This window comes from Pseudonaja textilis, chromosome 3, assembly GCF_049901715.1.
Source record: "Pseudonaja textilis isolate UNSWEBS1 chromosome 3, rPseTex1.2, whole genome shotgun sequence".
NCBI classification, from domain to species: Eukaryota; Metazoa; Chordata; class Lepidosauria; order Squamata; family Elapidae; genus Pseudonaja; species Pseudonaja textilis.
In genome coordinates, this window is record NC_141992.1 from 133,865,816 (window position 1) to 133,890,027 (window position 24,212).

Below are 24,212 nucleotides of genomic sequence, written 5' to 3' on the forward strand. Positions count from 1 at the left end.
CTAGAAAAATTGCTGTCTAAGACTAGAGTGAAAAAAGAGACATGTAAAACCCAATACAATAACTAAATTGATAACAGAATCAAAGAACAAACATGAGAGTTGAAAAAAGCATAAAGACATGAATAACTTTTTGAATAATTTCTGTAAGCATCATAAAACAAAACCTTGTCAAAACCTAAGCAAAAAAGAATTTCATGCATGGAAAGCCAGGAAAGAAAGAAAGAACAGTAAGAAGATGAAAACAGCAAATGATCATAGAAATTTAGAAGTTGAATATTTATTGAATGGAATGAAATAGGGGAAAACAATTAAAAGATAAGTAAGGTTAAAGATTATGAAAAGAAATCAACAGGTGTACAGATACTGTAGATCCATCTATCTCTTGTTCATATTCTCTATGTTTTTCAAACATACATTGTGACTTTTTAAAACCTAAATATGGTCAAATAGAAAAAGCTACTAAAGAGAAACAAGATTACATGTAACATTTAAACACACCAACAGAAATATTAAATGAGTGAAAAGTTAAGAAAGTTATAATGGACTTAAGCAGAGAATCAAGCAGTCTGGAAGACAAACAACAGTGCAATCAGCAAGGCATGAAGAGTGTTGTTTGAAAAGAAAACGCACCTTTTAAAGCATTATAAAGAGAATTGACAGACCTCAGCTAGAGTAGTAATGTGAGCCAAGCAAGGCAAAGAAGAATCAGAGAGAATAGGCCCAAAACTCAACTTGCAGAGAAGACTGAAGAATGAAGTTGGGACTGAAAGAGAAAAAGAAGATGAAAGTGACAATTTAAGGGGAAACAAATCCTGTCTTGTGTACACTGAGTTTGAGAAAATGATCGAGCCACCTCCAACTCAGAAACAAGCCTAATTTAATGGAAAATATTGGACAAACTTTTGTGTTTTTAGCATATCACTAAAAATTATGCATGGGGATATTTGCCTTCATACAGAAGTTTCATTTTTTGTTTTTTGTTTAGAAAATCTAGTAGATTCAGCAGATATTGAGGCTTGTTTTCTGTAATACAGAAGCAGGGGTAAAATACACCTGGAAAACATTATCTAATGATAGTGGATAAGGACTAAAGAGGAAATAGGATTATCAAAAGCAAATATACAGTAAGTAAAAAAATCAACTAAGAACAACATCCAAGGATCCTGAGAGGAAGCTAAAGCCCATTAAGGAAATATAGTGTTTGTTTAAAAAAAAGTAACGATTGGAGGGAAACCAAGAAAATGTCAATAAACTTCAGAAAATGAAGCAAAGGAATAAAACATGAAAAACTGTTTCAAATGGTAAACAATCAAAGAGAATAAGAGCTGATAATAGTTCTTCTGATGTGACACAATTAAGATAATTAGAGACATTAAACAGAATAAAATCTCTCTCAAGACCAATCAATACATAAACACCATAATAAAAACTGTACTCTAAATATTTAGGAACAACTTAAAATTATTAAAGGAAACAATTTAAACTAATGGCACAAACTGAAACATAAAAAGTAAGATTATCTAGAAGAGTAGGTAAAGATTACATGTTTAATTTAAAGTTATAGGGTTTGGGGGAATAAAATAGATCGTTGCTTTGGCCTAGAAAGTAAGAAAAAAGATATGTCTTTCTGGGGAATCTGCAAGACAGCTCTGAGTGCATGCATATTCATAGCAGCTGCACCCTAAACCTCAATCTGAATGGGTGGGCATACAGAGAAAACTCTCAAAAGATGATTCCAGGGCTTGGTGGAATATGCAAAATAAGATTCTGTGACCCCAAACAATGGAAGACAGTTTCTACCTGAAATGGATCCTGAAATGAGCTGAGAGAGACTGAAATATTGGGATGATATAATCCTAATACCCAGTTTTTGTTATTTCTGTAATTGCTATATTTTATATCACCTAATATTTTCAGACGGTATTTAAGAGCGCTGCTCAAACTAATATGTCTACCATTGTCTTCCTCTGCAGAGGACATAAAAAAGTGCCAAAGAGGTTCAAAGAGAATCAATCTTCCTTATAACTGAGTGAAGAAGGGCAAGGTCTGAGAAGAAAGATGACTGGCTGTTGTGTATTTTGTCAGCCTCCTTCAGCACTTATGGCATCCAACAAAAGTAATGATAGGAACTGAACAGAAAAGTTGGCAGCCAAACAATCAAGATTAAGATGTGAACTACACAACAGTACAATTTAAAATGTAATTAGTAGAATTTTATCAGAGTAAAAAAGGGATAATGAGAGCAAATCTTGAAGACAAGGAAAACGTTAAGTAAGGAATCATACATAGGAAATAATTAAGAATAAGAACTAGAGGTATGGAGAAAGATAAACCAGGGTAGAAAATCAGAAAAATGAGTAGGAAAAAGAAACAGTAGCAATCTATGAATTAATTTTTTTTAAAAAAAATCTTAATTTTGAAATTAGAAAAAAAGGGGAAATAACCAAAAACTTTCATAAAAATGAAATGAGCCACCCCATTTTTCATAGCAGGAATACTCTAAACCTTGAGAATATCAGAAGCAGAGTTGTTGAATTATCAGCTGCAGTATGTATGTATGTATCCATGCAACCATGCATGCATTTGATGCATGCTCAACTCTAGTTAACTCTTGAGTATCTAAATTTATTAAGTACATAAATTATTTCTATATGACCAAAGCAGGGAGGAGAAAAAATTAATTCATTTACTTTAAAGGCAATTATTTCTCTGTTCCTAATGCAGTAGAACCTCTGGTCACGACCATAATTCGTTCCATAACTTTGGTCACAACCCAATTTGGTTGTAATCCAAACCTAATTTTGAAAATTTGGTGCTTACAAAAAAATGGTGCAGAAGGAAATTGGCCGCAGGGGGAAAAATTGTGAATTTTGGGGTCAGAACCTGATTAGGTTGTGATCATAAGCGTTCGTGACCAGAGTTCTACTGTGCGCTGATGAAATGAGATCGGATAGTCAGGTCAAGCAAATAATATTTTTAAGCCCATTAGACTCAATGGAAATATAATAAATTAAATAAATATATTTTAAAGCAGTTTTTCCCAGGCTAGTCCTTAGGACTATAATTCTGAAACAACATGGCTTTAAAAAGTGACTCAATAAGAAAGAAAATAGGCGAGGAGCAACATGAAACACGAAAAATAAGTTAGCAGAAAAAAGGTTTACCAGCCCCAAACTGCATTTTTTTAAAAAAGGTAAACAATTTTTTAAGGGGGCTTTCTTACATATGGCTGATAATTTCTTTTCACTTTTTAACAGTACACCCGATTGAATATTCAAGAGTATCAGCAGGTTTTCCCCCCATCACAAGCCAACAATATAACTGTACTCCTTTCAGTTGTTTCAATACCTACCAGCAAATGCCTACAATGTTCTGCCCATCAATAGACACATAGATATAAACAACATATACACACTGCCAAAGAATAAATCAACAAGCCAAAAAGGGAATAATTGTGCCATTCTGTCATAAAAGTAAGCTGCAGGACTGGCCTATTTCTTCTTTAAAATAACAAAGCCTATGATACCCGTGTCTCTGTATTAACTACTCATGAGATTTCTTACAAAAGGTACAAATTTTTCCAGAATAAACTAAAGCTGGCTAAAGCTACTTCTCAGGAAGCTGAAGACTCAATCAATCTCATGCAAATGAACAAGCAAATGCATTTTGACTAACACACAAGACTCCAGTAAATTCAGGACTTATGGTGGGTGAATAGCTTGCATGACAGATTCCAAAATGGGAATTGATACTGCTAATTGTAGGTCTATGAAGCAAACGGTGTTCTTTTTGGGGGGTCAGTGCTACTCCCAGAGTAATTCATTTTCAATTTAAGAAGACTGAACTATCTTGCCGATCAAACTTACCTTTCCAATCTTGACGGACTTCGACCGTTCAAGGGAGAGAGACAACTGTTCCCAAGTAGGTGCCAATGCTTTGCAGTGGCCACACCAAGGGGCATAGAATTTGATGAAGTGATTGCCTTTAAAAGAAAAGAAGGGCTGCAGTATTCACACAAAGCAGACTTTATTCATTCATTTAGTTATTACATATCCCTCTTTATGCAGTACAGCTTCAAGAAGAGGCTTATACTGCATTTAGATTTTCATTCCCAAAGAAGCACACTTTGATTTCCTGTATTACACACTAAGCTTCAAGTTTTATACTTAATACTCTCAATAATTTACTCTGGATTTCTCCATCCTAATAATTCACTAAAAGCACTAAAATGGAGTGTGCTACACAATCACTAGCAGATCGCTCAAGTGGGGATGCTTGCCAGCCACTTCGCGGCTTGGTTCTGAATGGCTCAAGGTCCGTTAGTGGCCGTGGCCCAGAGACGCCTGCCTTATAATGATATATTTCTTTTCAAAGTTCTCAGTCAAGGCTTCTTCAAATAGCAGAAATTAACACTTGCTAATGTAGCTTAATTCCAAAACTTTTCATCAAACTTCCAATTACATTCCTCTTTAAATCTTATAGATCTGCTTGGGTGGATGACAGCAGCTGATGAATTCTCAGCAGAGGAAGGTACTGGAAATAAAATCTTTTCCAACCAATGTTGCAACTAATAATTTATTGGGTGGCATAGATTTAATAAAGTAGAAAAGCCCTTCAGAACATCATTTGGAACTGAACTGCCATTCACACCACAGAATAGCCAGCCGTTGCTCCCACTCCAGCCTTTAGCTGAGAAATGAGGATTAATCACCATTATAGGTTTAAAATAGACTACAGGTCAGCACAACTCATAGAATGTAACATTGTTTAATGTTCCAATCATGCAGAAACTGCTACAATCATACTATTAATCAGATTATGGAAGGCCTGCATCACAATTCTGTCTGGTCCGAATTTTTTTCATTATGGGATATTATAAATTAAAAGTTCTTTAAAATAAAACATTAAAAATGTTCAGTATCAACGATCACTACATACATTTGATAAATGAGGGCATTTAGTACTCTCTGAGCTTGGTTGTTTTCTTGCAGATATTTCATTACCCAAACAAGGTAACAGCTAGTAAAGAATGCTGCTTGCTCACAATTCTAGTGGCTTGTCCTGTCAATGTTGGTTGGAATGGTCTTGGAGGTTCTTTGGTTGGGCTCTTTACTGTTAGCTTGTTGGCAGTTCCTTGATTGGGATACTGTTTACTTCTTGAGTGTTGATGTTAATCTTGGGAGTTAAACTATGCTCATCTGGATGTTAATTACTGGTGGGGAGGTGTTTAGGTCTTTTGTTCCCTTTTTGGCTTGTTGATTTATTCTTTGGCAGTATGTACATGTTGTTTATATCTATGTGTCTATTGATGGGCAATTTATCAGACTGCCAGGTTTCCAGGAATTCTTTAACGTTTTTGGACTTAGCTTGGCCTAGAATGGTCACGTTCCCAGTTGAAACTATGGTTAAGTGTGTCCATATGTTGTGAAATTAAAGACTTTCCATCGTGTCTTCTGACTGCTAGCTGATGTGCAGATATGTTCTGTTAATCTTCTGCCTATTTGTCCTACACAGTGGCGGTTGCAGTCTTTAAATTGTATGTTGTAGGCAAATCCTGTTTTTTCTTCTGGGGCTGGTGAGTCTTTTGGTTTACTTAGGATGTTTTGAAGGGCTTTAGTTGGTTCCCTATGGTTTTAATAGTTTATTTGTGATTTATGAGATGTTTTTGATAATGGCATTATTATCCTTTTTACACCTTGTGTTGGTTATGCTATATTGGATTGAATGGCCAGGCACTTTTTGATGAAATTGCCATTTTGTTGGAAGATGTTGTATAGCTGATCTATTTCCCCTTTCTGCTGTTTAGGGTTGCTGCAGTATGCTTGTGGTCATCTGAATAGAGTTCCTAAATAGCATCTCTTGTGGGAGGTTGAGTTATTGCTTTGGTAGCGGAGCATTAAATTGATTGGTGTGGGTGATTTTTAGGTACATTTGTGTTTCTAGTTTGGCATCATTGTCTGCTGATCAGGATATCCTGATCAGCAGGTAGTGAGTTGTAGTGAGTTTCTTCTTCACGAGTGAATTGGATTCCATTGAACATGTTAATGGTAGTGTGGGTGTTCTCTAAGTGGTCGGTTTTTTTTATTATGGAGAAGGTGTCAACTACATATCTGATCCATATTTGTGTTGTATTTGTAGGTTTGCTATTGATCCTAGATGTTGCATTACCCTCCGCTAAGGGACTTGAAAGTGATCTTTTCAAACTAAGCTTAACGATATGCTTTCAATTCGATGGACATACTTGCCAACAAATTAAAGGTACACCTGTGGGATCAACATCAAATCAACAATCAAGTAGTATACAATACCACAATCAAGGAATTGTCAAACGACCCAACCAAAGAACCCCCAAGACCACTACCACCAACACTGATAGTGCAATCCACTAAAATATAAATTGAGAGGAAATCCCATTCCTTACTAGCACTCATGATATATTACCTAGTTTGGATAATGAAATGTCTGCAAGAAAACAACGAAGCTCAGAGAGCACCAAGGACCCCGCATTTCAATCCTGAGCCACAAATATTCTCTTTAATTTGATCAATCAATCAATCATCAATAAATACAATTACCTTCTGCTACATGTTGCTTGAAATTAGCTGCTGAGAGCTCATAAAGACCTTGCTTTGTATCAGGTGCTTTTGATGGCTTCAATTTAGGTACTTCCTCCTTATATTTAGCAACAAGAAAAAGAACATAGAAAGTAGCATGCTTAAATTTCAAAAAGATTAAGAGTTACAGGTAGTCCTAGATTTATGATAGGTTTTTTAACAACCATTCAAAGCTACAAAAGACTTAAAAAAATGTTCTTACGATCCATGCTTGAAATACTGGACCTTACGACTACTGCTCCCTACTCCCAGTCACGTGATCACATTTTGGGCACTTGGCAACCAGCTCAGATTGACAACTGCCATGCTCTCATGATTGTGGTTGACAACTTTTTTGTCAGTTTGACCATTTGGAATAATGAATTTGCTTAACAATCATATGATCTGTTTTACAACTGTTGTAAGAATGGTAATAAAATCACATTCAATCACGTTGTGCCTTGACTTACGACTGCAATTCCAAGTTCTGTTGCAATTATAGGTCAAGTTTACCTGTAGTTATATTGCTATTTACATAATAAAACTATTAACTATCCATGTTAACAATAAACATTACAATTTGTGTCTGTGTGTAGGTGTGTCTAGTTTGTTTGAGTGTATGAGAGAGAGAGAGAGAGAGAGAGAGAGAGAGAGAGAAACAGACAGAGACGAGAGAAGAAAAAGAAGAGAGAGAGACAATATCTCCCTAACAAAAACACAAAATTTTGGCATGATTAAAAATGAAGACATAATCTTTCACTACAACATATTTTTCACAAATTGATATCCTAGGACCACATCACCCAGAATTCCCTGTCCAACTTAGGCAGGCATAGCTATAGGGAGTGAGGTTGAGGAAAGGGGTGACATGATAGCAGTGTTCCGATATCTCAGGGGCTGCCACAAAGAAGAGGGAGTCAACCTATTATCCAAAGCCCCTGAGGGCAGGACAAGAAGCAATGGGTGGAAACTCATCAAGGAGAGAAGTAATTTAGAACTAAGGAGACACTTCCTAACAGTCAGAAAAATTAATCAGTGGAACAACTTGCCTCCAGAAGTTGTAAATGCTCCAAAACTGGAAGTTTTTAAAAATATGTTGGATAACCATTTGTCTGAAGTGGTATAGGGTTTCCTGCCTGAGCAGGGGATTGGACTAGAAGACCTTCAAGGTCCCTTCCAACTCTGTTCTTCTGTTCTAAACCACTAAATTAAAATCCAGAAATTGCCATATTTCAAGAAAAATAAAGAAAGGCTGACAGCAGAAGCAGTTCCTCAGGGGAGAAATTTTCTTCATGCATACATATAAGTAATCTGATTTTGGTCCAATAAAGAAAACAATGGGTCAATTTTTTTTTATTTCAATTTCTAAGCACCCTCCTCCAATTATCATGAAGACAATAAAACCTGTGTTCAAGTTCCCCTGAATTTTAGCCAAAGCAATTTCTCTTTCAATATTCTTCTCACATCTCCATAAAGATAAGATTCCTGGGCTCATAAAATTTTGTTCCAGAAATGTAAGCACTGCTCTACTGGCATCCTTTAACAGTTCAACTATATATTGTCTCTTGAATAAGGACTGTTTCTGATTACTTACCTCAGAGCCCTCTTTTAATTTCTTCAACATCCATTTCTCTAGTGACTCAAGTTCTCTAGGTCCCTGATATTTTGCATCTTCTTGGTGTTGTCTTAGTAATTTTAGACTGCAAATTTAAGAAAACAACAAGCAAAGTAAGTTCATAGTCATTTAAACTTGAAACATTTTTAGAACAACCATCATATCGGATCCCAAACAACTTGCTTCACAATGGTTTATTAACATTAATTCTAACATTTCCGTTAATTTCAATAGCATAGCCTTGGACTTTCCGAATTTAAACTGCCATTGTTCTGTAGACTTTCAAAAACATGAACACACTACCAATAAACTTTATTTGTCCCTAAAACAAAGTATGTATTCTTCGGCTCTCAACAAAGCTATTAAGTTTACAAGGGAAATGATAGTTGCCTATGATTTTATTAAAGTAGCCATATTCCCCTTTTTTTTTCTCAGACTCTGGATTCATTATGCATTTCCCCATTAGGTGTTTGTATCTTTCTTAGAAAATATTTTAAAATGGGAACAGAATGCCTGAAAAAAATGGCAGAGATAAACCAGATCTGCTCTGGTATTTATTTGGCTTGCAAGGTAAGCCAAACTGGAAGTTAAGCTGTTAACTCTCTAAGTGAAAAACACTCTTATATTAGGAATTATAAAAATAATAGATTTTAAAAATACAGCTCTCAAGAACTAAGTGTGATCTGCTGCTACATGTCAAATTCTTCTATCTGTGGTTTGCTAATAAAGTAGTGGATAATTTACTATAAATGCAAAACGGAGAACATGATGTCATCAAACGCAGTTTGGCCAGGATGAATTCATAAAACTTCTACAAAAGAGAGCGGAGTCTTTAGAGCAGAATATTTCTGCTGACTAGCTCATGCTAAGAACCTTACAGCTTTGGAATTACACCCTAAACTTCCTGGCTCCCCACTGTTTTGATCTTGATTTAGCAACAGTTTCTTAATGTAAGAAAATGGTTAACACTTTTTTTTTTGTCCTAGTCTATTAGAGCAATTCATCTACTTTCTGCTGCTTATAAAACTGTTGTGGTATATTTGCACAGCTGTGCCTACCAGGTAGAAACACATTTGTTTACAATATGCTGCAAAGGGTCAGTAATGAAAATATTGCATGCTCATCTTATATCACCATACTGCTTTTCCTACCATGAGTGAAATAATTAAAGCAACAGACATTAGGAGACTTTTGCAGGTACTCTGATTTTACAGTTGCATAAACTATTGCTACTTACATGGTATATTCAAAGAAGGGGATGGAATTAATACAAACATAGAATGTCATGAATTTACCAAACAAACACTCAGAAGCTCTCTTAATAAAGAGTTGAGGGAAAACACATAAAGTGAGTATTATTTTTTTACACGTACGTTGGGTATCCCCTGACACTATGTTCAGAACACAATGGAGTATCTGCAGTGCAGTCCACTTTTACAACATAGACCTGTGGATTATCCATGTTGTTGTATTTATCTGCAAGTTCATTCCACGTTGGCTGGAGACTCTGGCAATGCCCACACCTGCAAGTTTTAAAAAAATATTCTGATGAAAAAGTTGTTAAAATTCTGAATCTACTATTCTATATTTTGAAATTAGTGACATGAGAAATTCTATATATAATATATCTAACATATTTTCTCTCTCAGATATTGAATTTTATCTAAGGATAAAAGGTAGGTCTTTGCCCCAGTTCATTTTCAGTCTGCATTTCTGAAACTGTTTTTTTTAAATTATTTGGTTCCTTCAAACTTTGGCAGAATTTTTTTTTAATATGACAACAATAAATATTACAGTTTTTCTTTTATTGCTAATGTTACATTAGCTGATAAACTAGATGTGGCAAATCAATTTATTAGAGTAAGAGTGACGTTTCTTTTATATCTACTACTGGGGTAAATACAATATGAATTTTTACTGTACTGATCATTGATTGAATGTCTATCCTTTAAAAACTCATTGCTGCCATCAAAAAAACAAAGCAAAAAGAATTTGACACTTGTTATTTGACTTTATCTTTTATCTTCAGCTTTGGCATTATCTTTTATCTTCAGTTCTTTTCTTATCCGCATAGTAATCAAGGAGTTGGGTACTATATTCAGCCTCTCATTCAGCCCAGGATCGTCTGATTTTAAACAGTTAGCATTTCACTTAACAATAATGTTGTTTGAATGGAGAGTATATGACAAATTGTTTCCCTTTATTCAAAGACCTTACTAAAAGTCCTCCATCTTTAATTAGAAATTATGTGGTTAGTCCTAAGGAGCTACTGGCACCTTCTGTTGTTTAGGCAACAGTTATTTGATTCCTTTCTTTCTTTTTATTTTGCCCTTTGCTTTCCCAGAGCTGGTATTTCTCAAGCAAGGATGGCTGGAGAATTCTGGGAATCGAAGTCCACCCGTCTTATTATACTCACCAAAGTTGAGAAATACTGCCTTCCAAATTGCCTCTCCAATACAGAATCATAGAAATAATTTTTTTTTTCTCCATAGCCCCCAGTTTTTCTCCATAGCCCCCAGTTTTTTTCTAAGCTCAATCAAACTTTATTTGGTTTCTTCCCTCACATCAAATTTGGTTCCATTGTATTTAATTTTCAGGCAGGTATTGTTTTTTTTTAATAAAAAATTTATTTGGGTTTTCACAAAACATAATACAAGTAAAATTTCTTTTTTTGAGAATAGCATGGTCCTGGGTTATCACTTCTCCATACAGACACAAATTCAATTTCATATTCATCTTTGTGTTCTATTCCAAATCTTATTACTATTTTAACATTTTCTCAATATTTTTTCCCTTCCCTTAGTTTTCTCAATCTTACTTTTAATTATCTCATTCCTTTCTAAATTCAATTATATATATATATCTTTTTCTAAGTTTCAATACCTTTCTAGTCATTATATTTACACTTTTATCTATTCTGTTTCAATTTCATATTTTCTTTTCTCATTAAACAAAATTTTCCCCTGTAGTTACTAATTGGAGTATGACACCTTTGTATCTTTTAATTTGTATCCATTCAACTCTTAAACTTCAATTTATGCCTTTACAATTATAACATTCAATATAACACATAACTTCCAGTCTATTCTGCTTGGTACATTCTTAAAATATGCACGAAGTTCTTAAAGAGAAAATATATATGTAACAATAATAAATAAAATACTTATTCTATTCCAATTCAGCTCTATCATTAATGTTAGTTATAATCTTTGACATCTTTAACATTCCTTTTCAATAGGATATCATACTTCTAGGAACACTTATAATATTTCCATATTTTTTTCATGTTTCTTTCATATTCCTTTTCACTTAAATTTTTATAACACATTTATAATAATTAAAATGTTCCCCTCTCCTAATTTCATTCTCTCATTCTCTTTCATTTATTAAACATTCCATTACATTACAATGAGTATTTTCTCTATCATTTTAATCACACCTCTTTCATATTTTCAAAGTTCATTTCTATTTCTAATATAACAATACTATCTTATGTACCTTTGCAGAATCCCCCTTTCAATTAAGTTTTCACCCATTATCTCTGTGTCTTGTACATTTTCCCTGTTTCTCTTATGTCCTGGTTCTTTATAATTTCTTTTCCTTTCCCTCTTCTCCCTCTTCTTCTCCCTTCCCTTTTTGACCCCTTCTCTCTCTAATTCTGATTCTTTCTTCTGTAATCCTCTCTTCTGTTTCTTCCTAATGTTATAATTACTTTTCAAACTATTCTTTTTTGGGGTTGTTTTTTCAAATCTTAATTTTTTCACTCTCTTTCCCCCCTTTTTTTTCTTTTCCCCACATAGAAATACTTGGTCATTGAAGATGGCTTCTTCTTTGTCCCGCTCTTCTTGTTCTACAGGCATTTCTTGTTGTTTCTCATAGTTCAGGATCTCCATTTCTAAAAATTGAAATACGAAGCCAAAAGAACCTCTTCCTTCTTGTGCATCTTCTTTCTGCTTTTTAAATTCCATTCTCAATTCTGCCAAGAGTGATACCATTTTAAAAACGTTTAAACAACCACCCGATTAATTTTAGACCTTTAAATCCAATAGCCAAAAATCCAAAAATCACCAAGTAATCCAAATAATCCAAAGCTGTTTCTTCTTGCTTCTTTTTTCCACTTTCTCTTCCTGGGGTTCTCTTTATCTTGTTACAAAGTTTCAGTTAAAATGTATCTTTTAGGAATCTTGTTAAAGTTTCACTGTTAATTCCTTTCACTTCCAGGTGGTCTCCTCCCTTTTTCCAGATCCCGCCCTTTTGTTTTTTCCTTCTTTTAAAAGTTTTTGAGAATCCTGAAATTATCCCTTTGACATTTTATTTTCAGTTTAAATACCTGTTACTGTCAAAGTGGATTTTTGCTGATTTCTTGCTTAAATCTCTTTGTCAATATAGGGAAGGAAAAAAAAAACCCAAATCCTTTCCCTTCCCTCTCTCATTTGCCGCTTCAAAGTCTTCTTTGGGAACAATGCTGTTCTTTATAATTCAAATTCCAGAGTATCTTGTACTGTTGTTTTTCCAGTTCGACCTAGTCAGCCCAAAATTTTCTTATCTTCCTCCTGCACATTCTTTTCTGGTCAAGTTCTTCTTTGAGGTGGCCATTTCTGGCCACCACTACAACCGCCTTCGGGAAAGGGAGTAATGGCCAGCTGGGGAGGAGAGATGCGGCTCTCCTCAACCCTGCTGACAGTCTCCCCCCACCCCTTCACCACCTCTACAGGGTGGCTTAGCCCCGAAACCAGCCGGCTCTCGGCGCTCCAGCGATGAGCACAATCACAGATTTCGGTCTGTCGCCGAAGCTCAAACTGGATCTCCCAGGCAGGTATTGTTTTGGTTGACAATAATTGTCCCAGCCTCCTTCACATAGGGCAAGATCTTTCTGAACCAGAAAATGTTTAAAGGAGTGGTTTGAATATAGGACAGATAAGAAAGAATCAGCAGTTCTTTTTCCACTTACAAAAACCTCCACATTAACTGCCTAAAATCTATGCTTTTAGGCACCAGTAACCAGACAATAGCTATGCTGGTTCAATATGGCATTCCCATTAAGCCAGTGAAAATTTAGGAATGGTTCTGAAATTCTGAAAATCTGACAAAACTAAGAAATACTCAGCAGCACATCTTATGAAAAACCCACAGGTCCATCCCCATTCTTTAAGGTCCTAGAACCCCACATTTTTATTTAATAGCTAAATATAATTAGTATGTTATCGTGAACTTGCTGTGCTCTTTATAAAATACATAAAACAGGCTTGCCCTTTTTATTTTAAGTCAATCTATGCCTTTCATAGTGAACTAATATAAAGAAATAAATCTTATAAGACATGGGGGGCGGGGGAACATGGAGATCAAAGTGAAAAAACAAAGACTTCACAAGATTAATTATTCTGGAACAGAACTGAAGAATGCTAGCAATAATGAAGCCAGAAAATCCTACAAAAACAAACTTCTGGATATTTTGGTTGATGAACGTGACACTAATTATTTGAAAATAAATACAGTCATCACAGCCTTTGCTATAAATTTTTTAAAATATAATAATTTAAAAACCAGCATTTTAAGAAATGAAGTAGTAGTTATGATTATGATGAAGACTATGAAATACAGTTTCTAGAACTTTTATCATAGCAAGTCTCACTGAATTCTTAACATGCAGCCAGAACCAGACACAATATTCAGGGCAGAATCTAACAAATGCAGAATGGTGGAATTACGACTTTCTATGATTTGGCAACACTATTCCTATTGGAAATATTGAATCTGCATTTATTTATTATTTTGGCTACATCTTGCTATTGACTCATATTCAGTTCATAATCAATTTCTGTTGAAAACTCTTTTCCACAAGTAATACGTATTGCCAAGAATAAATATCCGTCTCCAACCTGAACATTTACTTGTGGTATTATTTCCTAAGAGAATTCTCCATTTATCTCTGCTAAATTTATTTTCTTTACATTTCTTTAAAGAATATTTTGCAGGGATGTGGCCACATAAGATATTAGAAGTCCAACTCAATTGAAGACTCATCTTATCTTCCTCAATGACCCCAAATTGTTGTGAATGTTCATCTTCCCCCTTCATTGGAACTTCCTGTAATTATGCTTATATTTCCTTTTCTTTCTTTTTTTAAAGAAACACTGACCAATGTTGAGATTCTTTTCCATGAATGATCTCTTACTATGGAATTCTACTTATCAATAATTGAAGTTTATTAAAATCTGTCTAAGATGTATGCTTGGCTATATCCAGGTTTAGGTGAAATCAGGAGTTCTAGCATGACTTATTTTCTCCTCAAATGCTTTATACATCATTAGCCAAGTCTTCTTTACTGATTACAATCAAGAAACAAAAAAAAATGTTTAAAAAAGCAGTTTTAATAGCAACCAAGTTATAGAATCAAAGCAAAACTTCACGTTTGATACAAAATGGCTGTGATTTCACCTGGGAATAGTGAAATTTAGCAAAGCAAGGTCTAATGTCTTCATTCAGTGGAAGCAATTTCTATTGGCAAAATTGCAGAGGAGACAATGGTTTCCTCTTCTACTATGACCTGCCGTGAGTTCCAAAATCTGCCATAGAGGGACCCCCCAATTTTCACAGTAGATTTTGAAGTCATGCAGAGGGGGTTGCAGGAGGTCCAAAAACAGAAGAAAGTTTTGCTGTTTGCACAAAAAGGAATATAGCCTCTAGGGCAGAAATCTCTCCTTTTTACAAATATGCATCATGCAATTACAACAGTGTTAAGTGCACACATACACACTCATCCTGGTCTAACTATTTCTTGTTTTATTGATGTGGTAATTTGACCATGTCTTGAATGGACTATTTCTTTGATAGAATCTAAAAACTGTTTTGATCTGCACATTTCATCCCCCTAAAGTTTTGAATTATTTGATTCACCATTCTCATTTCGCCAAAGGCACTGTTGTTATTTTTTAGACTACTGTATTATGACTATAAAGTCATCAATGCTAAGAACCAAGCAGAAATATTGACAAATCAAATTTATACATGCCATCCTTATACCACTGTATCTTATTCTTGCAAGGTGTAGACGTCACAGAACTGCCCTTGTCATTAGAATGACTTTTCTCAAGAAGGAAATCTAGGGCGCTATTTTAAGAGTAGCAATTAGATGGTATGGGAAAGGCTGTCATTGAAATATTATGTCGCATAGGTCAAAATATTTCAGGCCAGCTCTTTGAATTCCTATTTGTGTCTGTATCAATGACATTGCAAATAAATGTTTCTAGAGCCATTTCTATCCACTTGCCTACCTGAGCTAGGAAAACCTAAGAAAATCACAAAGAGAAGGCAAGCTGAGTTTGGTTTAGAAAACTGTGCTTGGATTCTTGTGGGTGTTATCAATACTTTCAAAATAAAAATCTAGCCACCCAGTTAATAAAACTTGTATTAACTTAGAGCAACCAGAGCTGATAGAACATAAATTTACAAACTGGATAATTCCACAAGCACGAGTTTCATTTTTTCCCCTATATCCCAAACTTTCTATGTCCTTCTCTGTTTTTCACTTCTGAAATCCAATATTTTGAGGGTTGCACTCCCCACTCAAAAATCTGTGTTTCAAGCTCTCTTATCCAGGGTTTTATATGGAAATTTCTATAAAGTTTGCACCCCTACAAAGTGTTAGGATTGCCAATAGCAGAATCTGTAGCTCAGGTTGAACTGTGTTGCTGGGGGTGTGTGTATGTTCCTAGATGCTCGCTAAGCTTGATTGTTTGCTTGCAGACATTTCATTACCCAATCAGGTAATATCATCAGTACAAGCCAAGCAATTCAGTCTGTCCCCTTTTCACTTTTGCAACTGACTCCTTCAATATTTTGTAAGTCCCAGGAAGTCATCAAGAAAATACCCTTGATAGAGCCTATTTTCCCCCCATTTAGGGAAATATTTCAGTTGACAAAGTGAGTTGACAAAATGATACATTTCAACATAGTTGGTTTCTCCCCCCTCCCCCCTTATTTTAGGGTGACCTGACTCACCTCCAAACTAATAAATACTGTGCTATTCAAATAGTATTATTTATATACTATTGACTCTTTCCTTCCCAAGTTTCTTTTGTTCACCTCAAAGCAATTTTGGATAGAGCAGAGCTCACATTATGGTTACCCATAACGTCCCCAAAGCCCCATTGACAAATATTTACCATGTGCCTTAACAAACTACATCTCCATGTCACCTCCTATTTCCCCAGCAGCCCTTGGAAATAAAAACAAGCAAATGAGCACTGTGCTCTGAGTCACATCTGTTGACTCCTCCTACAAATAGGCACAGCTGAAAAATATGGTTGAATCTGTCCCTGGTTCACTTAGTGTGTTGTCTGAGCCATGGAGTCTGGTTTGTTTCCCTTGGAAAAAGTCAGAAAAAGCAGCCAAGGACAAACTGATGAACATAGGACTGGCTGGACACATTATTTAGTAAGATTTTCCATCTGTTTTTTCATCTTTAAATTAACTTTGAAGTGGAAACATAGAGGATATCATGTAAAATCCATTTAAACTAACAAAAGAATTCAGACCTTCTCATTAAACAGGTTACAAAAATCAATGTAGGCTACTAGAAATTGGATCCTAGAAAACCTGTTTCCTAGATAACATTTAAATTATGATCGCAACTCTGCCTACCCTGTATTTTCATTCTTGCTGAGACAAATCTAAGAAAAGATATAAACACATAATTAGTTGAGGGGTCCTTGGTGCTCTGAGCTTACTTAATTTTCTTGAAGACATTTCATTACCCTAACTAGGTAACATCATCAATGCTAGCAAGGGGTGCTGTTTGCTGTCAGTTTATATTCTGGTGTCTTGCCTCTCTGTGTGGGTGGGGGATCTTAAGAGATTCTTTGGTTGGACTGTTTGCTCTTTGGCAGTTTCTTGATTGGGGTATTGTTTACTTGACTGTTGTTCTGAAGTTAACCTTGGAGTGAATCTATGCTGACCTGGGTGCTGATTACTGGTGAAGAGATGCTACAGAGGGTTTTTTTCGTTCTCTTTTGGGCTGGTTGATTGTCTCTTTTGCATAGTCTATAGATGTTGTTAATGTCTATGTGTCTATTGATGGTTTATTTGTCAAAATGCCAGGCTTCTAGAAATTTCCAGGCAATTTTGGACTTGGCTTGATCTAGGATTGTCACATTTTCCTAATTGAAACTATGGTTCAATCTGGTCTATATGTTGTGAAATTAAAGAATTTTCATCATGTCTTCTGACTGCCAGTTGGTATTTATGAATGCATTCTGCCAGTCTTCTGCCTGTTTTTCCTACCTACGCAGTGGTTGTTGCAATTTTTTACATTGTATGTTGTAGATCAGTGGCCCCCAACCTTTTTTGTCCCACGGACCAGTACCGGCATCACAAAATGATCCACGGACTGGTACCGGCATCAGTGTGCACGACCAAGGCAAGGTGAGCCGAGCGACCGGCCAGCCAGCCGTCCCCTGCTTCTCCCCGCCACCTTCAACTCCTCCTTTGTACCTTTGTCGATGGGCTTTTTGGGCTCTTTCTTAATCTCCTCCTAACACAAGACTCCACCGCCATCGGGACGGCTCTTCGTTTGAAGCCGCCCCCCCCTCAACAAAACTAAGGTGCGAGGATTCCTCCAGCACCCAAACGCCGCTTTCCAACTGACGACCGACAAGCTCACCCGGAAGCACTTTCTCAAGTGCCGTCGAAACAAGATGGCGGCGCCCACTTCTTTGCAGCCCGGTAAAAAATGATCCACAGACCAGGACCGGTCCGGGGCCCGGTGGTTGGGGATCACTGTTGTAGATGGCTCCTCTGTTTTTTTCTGGGTTTGCTGGGTCTTTTAGGTTTGCTTAGGATGTTTTGAAAGGCTTTAGTTGGCTTTAGTTCTCCTTTATTGGTACATAATTAGTTGTTTGTCCTTATTGGAAAAGTTAACAGCTGTCTTCAGAGAAACTAGCATGCCAGTAACAGTTGCATTGAGATACAATAGTTTATGGTTTCTCAAGTAACTTAAGACCCATTTCGGTTATATTCCTCATAAGTAATTCTGGACATTGATCTAGAAATGAAGTTCTCCTGAACACCAAGTCAAATTTAAGGCAGGGAGATGGGGCAGAAAGTCCTATAGTACTGTACTGAAACTTACACATTACTCTTGAAAACAAGTTCTAGGTTTTGGGGGCCGGGGTGAGAGAGGTTAAGTTTTTAGAGAATAAATACATCCATTGAAAAGTTCTCTGCAGCAATGAGCATTATCCCCTCTTTGAACTAATGGGAAAGAATCTTAAAGAGAGTGTTTGTAAAGCAATCATTTATTCAGCAATTATTCAAAGTTACAATGACACCGAACAAGGGAGATTATGGCCATTTCTTGTAATTAACCATTGCAGCATCTTGGTGGTCACCTAATTGCAATCCAGATACTTGGAAACCATCCTGCAATTACGACAAGTCTCAATATCCCATAGTCACATGATCATCATTTGTGATGCTGACTGCCAACTTTCATCAGCAAAGTCAATGGAGAATCTGGCAGGAGGTCACAAATGGCAATCACACGACTGAGATGCTGCGACAACATGAGATTTGCCTGATGATGGCAACTGGGACTACCACCACTCTCTTGTGTCGGCACAATCATGTGAAGTTGTGCTTTGTAACTGGGTCACTTAGCAACAGAGATAGCGGTTTCAATTATCCTAATTAAGCACTTATAGTAAGAGCCTGCTAAATAAACCAACGCTTAATCATTTCAGTATTCTGTTCTCAAAAGGGCCAAAGAGGCGCCTACTGATACGGTTATGGTTCCCAGAAACTCTACAGACAGGCATTTTATACTCAGGATAACACACTTTAATCATGATTAGTAGATTTGGTCTAATCTGCTTAAAGAGGTTTGTGGCAATCACTGTTTTTTATGGCAAGAAATTCCAGTTTCTGTACGCAAATAACTTCTCGTGCAAAAGAACTCTTTTTGTATATTTTATTTCTACAAAAATTATACTCAATACTGTGACTTCATAGAAGAAATATCACTTATCACTTTGTCCAGTGTTTCCAGCATTTTTACAGCTCTGTGTCACTTTCTGAGTGTGAGCAGGACTGTATAAGGTTCTGCCAGTTTTACTTTGGAGAACTTTCCAAATAATGTTTATCAATATAAATCTGCCTATTTCACCACAGTCACATACTGAGTCAAAGTTTTCATCATACCATTCGGCACAGTCAACCTCCAGTGAAACATATTCACACTGGTGTATGAAGCCTTACTTGTTTAGGCCTAAGTGCCAGGACTACCTGCTCCCATATAGTCTATCCCGGTGGTTGCCAATTGGGGCCACGTGAGAAAATTTTGGTGGGCCGCAGCATGCGGAGGTGGGGCAATCCTGGAGTCTCCCTAGGAAACTTGTGTCGTGGCTTGCTGTCCCCTGCCTCAGGGCATTGAGGAGGCCAAGCAGCAGCAGGAAGAGCGTGGACCTTTGAGACATAGGAAGCGGCTGCCCTCAGGTGAAGATGTTGCGAGGGGGAGGCTCGACCCCCTTTTCCTCCTCACCGAAAGCGCTCACACGCTCAGCGGGAAGGAGGAGGCTTGTCAGGGCCAGAGGGGTGGTGAGCATTTTTGGCGAGGAGGAAGAGAAACTCTGTGGGGGGCTGCAGGAGATCGCACCCTCTCCTCGCAGGCCAGGAAACACCCGGGAAGGGCTCCGATCTCCTGCACGCCTGCTGTCAGGAGCTTCTCTTCCTCCTCGCCAGAAAAACTCACATGTTCATCGGGAAGGAGGCAGCTTGTCAGGGGCCAGAGGGGCGGTGAGCACTTTGCGTGTGAGCACTTCTGGCGAGGAAGAAGACAAACTCCTGAGGGGGGGGGTGTCGAGCTTCCCCTTTGCAACATCTTCCCCTGAGGGCATCGCTGGCAGCTGCTCAACCTCCTTGATGCGCAGAGGCAAGAGGCAGGAGTAACACCAGTTCAGAGGTTCCTTTTCCCCCAGCCCTACCCGTCGCAGGCCAGGCCTATGCCGCAATCTCCTGCGCGTATGAGTCCCTCTGCCACTGGTATTACCCCTGTTGCCCCACCTTCCTAAGCTGCCCGCTGTGCTGAACCGTGTATGCCCGCGCCCACTGCTTTTTCCAGCAGGGGGAAGCAACCCCTCTGGGCTTGGACTCTGGGTTTGTGATTGATATGTCTTAACTGGGATGACTTCGCCTCGCCCGTGGGACTGCCAAGTAGCAGCTGCCAGCTCCTTTTTCCACACGTCAAGTGTTACCATGGGAAAGAGAGCAGCTGGAGTATCAATGTAGCCGCTCGGTTAGTTCATAATCGCCCTACCCAGAGAAGGAGGTGCTGGTGGAGGAGGCGGCAGCGGTAGTGGAGAAGCAAGCCAGGTGTTAAAGACCTGGGGTGGGGGGAGACTTCCAGCAGCCCAGCCCTCCTTCCCTCCCCCAACTCCAGGCAGCCACACCTGGCAAAGGAGGGAGTGATTTCCTGACTTGGAGATATGAAATGACAGGACACACACACACATATATATATATTCATTCTTAAGTTTTCGCAGGTACTTAAATGTATGGTATTCAGCTTTGTTCGGGTATTAGTTGTGCTTTTAAAGTTGTAGGAACATTTTGGCAGAATCTCATCTGCCATCATCAGGCATCATCAGACGAACACAATACAGAAGCCTGATGATGGCAGATGAGATTCTGCCGAAACGTTGCTACAACTTTAGGAGCACAACTATAATGACATGGGAAAATACCCGAACAAAGCTGAATACCATGTGTGTGTGTGTGTGTGTGTGTGTGTGTGTGTGTGTGTGTTTGTATGGTATTCAGCTTTGTTCAGGTATTTTCCCACGTCATTATAGTTGTGCTTTTAAAGTTGTAGCAATGTTTCGGCAGAATCTCATCCGCCATCATCAGGCTTCTGTATAGTGTTCGTCTGTGAGTCAGACTTTCACAGCCGTTTCTGTTTTAAATTTGGTGCTAACCTACTGCTGTGCCAGAATGGTTTTTTCTTGGCAGATGAGATTCTGCCGAAATGTTGCTACAACTTTAAAAGCACAACTATAATGATGTGGGAAAATACCCAAACAAAGCTGAATACCATACATATAAATACCCGCAAAAACTTAAGAAAACATATCTATATCAAGACAAAAAAAGCCACAAAACAGACAGAAGAAATTAGAAACACCAATCAAGCAAAACACAGCAAACTCCAAGACCAATAAACACAGACCAAGACTCCCAACCAATCAGGATGAAGAAAAAAAACATTCTAGCACAGCAGTAGGCTAGCACCAAATTTAAAACAGAAACGGCTGTGAAAGTCTGAGTCACAGACGAATACAATACAGAAGCCTGATGATGGCAGATGAGATTCTGCCGAAACGTCGCTACAACTTATAAAAGCACAACTATAATGACGTGGGAAAATACCCGAACAAAGCTGAATACCAAAGCTGAATATATATAATTTTTAAATAGTACATCTATATTTAATATAAAAATAAAAAACTATATTAAATATATTATCTTTTTTTAAAAATCCATATTAGTGGTCCTCAGGATTTGAAAGTATGGGTTTGGTGGTCCCTGAGGTCCAAAAGGTTGGCGACCCCTGGTCTATCCCACACCTAGGTCATCAGTAGGACACTTCTGTGGTCCTGCCAAGGATGTTTAACATCAATCGATAGTTAAGCCCAAGTTATTGAGTTGAAATAAGTCCTGTCTTTACTACAGTCTAGGATGGAACTCAACATTCATGATTTCAGCCCTATGAATGCCATCGCTTTAACTTTGGGATGAAGTGACCTTGAGTTTTAGTCCTGCCTTTCATAATCAACCAGCTGGGTGACCTTGGCCAATCATTTTCTCTTCGCCTTGAGGATAAGACAATGGCAACCTTGCCAAGAAAACTGCAGGACCTAATCCAGGCAGTCTGCCAGGAATCAAAAACTGAGTTAAAGGAGTGTGCGTACATGGACGCACCAACACCCCCACCACTATCATCATCATCACCTTTCCTTATGGTGGTTTTTGTGTGTGGTGTTCCATGAATATCATTCTGCAGGGCTAGACAGTCAATTTCGTCAGCTCAGCGTCTCTTTGCCTTTGGAACTGATGTTGCAATTTTAAAGTAATCTTTGTGATCCTGTCTCTGCTTCACCTGTTTAAAAGTTGCTGAGCTTTCTATGCCATCTGCGTAAGGCATGGGTTGACAACCCTTAGTTCAGTTCTGCAGGAGCTAATATGTGTTCAAGGAAAGGATGAGCTAACAGCAGTCATAACAGCCCCCTGAACTTCAGAAACTGCTTCTAGGGTGGGTTTCCTGTGTTGTATATCCTTCCTTTCTCCAGGCCTTACTCCATCGGTACAGCAAGTCCATCTGCATTTCTCTCCCAAGGGGGGAAGCTTGCAAACAAGGCGAGGTCAGAAAAAGATGGCTTCTGTGGTAAGAAACCTCACAGGGCGCCTCCCCGCCCTCCCCGCCTTTTAAATGTGCATGTACCCAATAGGGACACTTGGCGCAAGTTTCTCCACTTTTCATCCATTCACACCAGCGATCCCGGAACAAGTCCGCTTCACGCCTTTTAGGGAAAGGCAGTAACTTTAGCTCACCAGCTTTGTGCCAAGAAGAGATTAAAAGATTTGCTCGCGTGGAAGTGAACTCGCCAAGTCTCAGCAAATCCTGGCCTCTTCCTGGCACGGTCTGTGGCTGTGGGAAGCTAGCGGGCACGGCACGGGATTTGTGTGGGTGTGGGGGAAGCTAAACGAGGCGGGGCGCGGAGGGAAAAAGAGAGCCCCCTCCCCACTCCCGCCCGGATTTTCCCGGGGGCTGCTTTCCCAACCCGCCCTCACCGACTCTTCCCTCCGGCTGCCACAATAGCGAGAGCCGGGAGAAGGAGCGCGTCCCTGTCCAGGCCGCCGCCGCCGCCTCCGCTCACCACGGGGCGAAGAACATGACGAAGTGCGGTGCGCTCCGGACGCCATGGCGCAGCATCTCGGCGTTGTAGAGGTGCCGCGTGGGGTCCGTCTTGTCGGCGTCCTCCTCCGTCTCCTCCGACCACGCGGAAGCCCCGCGCAAGACGAAGCAGCCGAGCAGCAGAAGTAGGCAGGCGGCGGGGGGAGAGGACGAGGCGCCGGGACGGAAAGCCGAAGCCATGACGGCGGGCTTACAAAGGCAGAAGCAAGAAAGACACACCGGCCCGGGCAACGTCGCCCCGTCCTCCCTCCAGCACCAGCCTCCGCCCTTAGCCCGCCTCGACGGAGAGTCAAAGGGCGATCAGGGGTGGGGCTGGAAGGAAAGGGCCGGCGGCGCTGAGCGCGCCTTTTCTTCCTCTTTCCCCGCGGATCAGCCGTGGCCGAGGAGGGCTCGGAGCTTTTCAAGAACCGGGGGCTCCGGAGTTTAGGTCGGAGAGGAAGTGGCCCCGGGCAAGTCTCCCCAAATACGCGGTGGCGGGTCGCAGTCTCCACCTGGGGTTCACCCCCCCGCCTCCCCGGCTTCTTTCCGATGAGAGCCAAGGTTTTGAACTGCTTTTAATTCATTGCCAAGAAGTTGGTGGGCACCTTTGCCCACTGCGAACGAAGCGGTGCCGGTCTAATTCCGTTACCTGGAACTTTGTATTAAGGAGTTGGGTTATCTTGCCATGTGAAAGAGAAAATAGTGTTTATTTGCGTGGCCTTATCCTAGAGAGATAAGAATGGAGATCAACCCACCAGGCATTAGTATCCCCAACTGAGCATAAGAATCCATTTTTCCAGCTGCTTCTAGAAATCCTAACAGGATTATAGAAATCACATCCCACTTATCCATAAAATTCATTGGGTGAACTTGGGCCATTGGTTCCACGCTTCAAAAACCGATCTCAAAAGAGTTTGGAGGATCAAATGGGGAAAGAATTATCATCTTGCCTGCCTGGAGTTCTTGAGATATGTATATTATAAAAAAAAAATTAACAAATCTGTGGAGCCTGACTATAACATTGCATGCTGACCTAAGCTTAAGCCCCATTCAAGATAAT

The 24,212-nt window shown here is 38.8% G+C and overlaps 1 protein-coding gene across 1 annotated transcript in view; it reads right to left on the minus strand.

The window, feature by feature from the left end:
* TXNDC5 (thioredoxin domain containing 5) overlaps positions 1-23,451 on the minus strand; it is a 31,875-nt gene extending 8,424 nt beyond the window's left edge. Inside the window, exons 1-5 of the mRNA XM_026715079.2 lie at positions 23,136-23,451; positions 9,582-9,731; positions 8,188-8,293; positions 6,576-6,672; positions 3,867-3,982 (exon numbers count right to left, since the gene is read on the minus strand). Coding sequence (XP_026570864.1) covers positions 3,867-3,982; positions 6,576-6,672; positions 8,188-8,293; positions 9,582-9,731; positions 23,136-23,353 — 687 coding nt within the window. The 5' untranslated portion in view covers positions 23,354-23,451. The remainder of the gene's footprint in view (positions 1-3,866; positions 3,983-6,575; positions 6,673-8,187; positions 8,294-9,581; positions 9,732-23,135) is intronic.
* Positions 23,452-24,212: the final 761 nt, after the last annotated feature.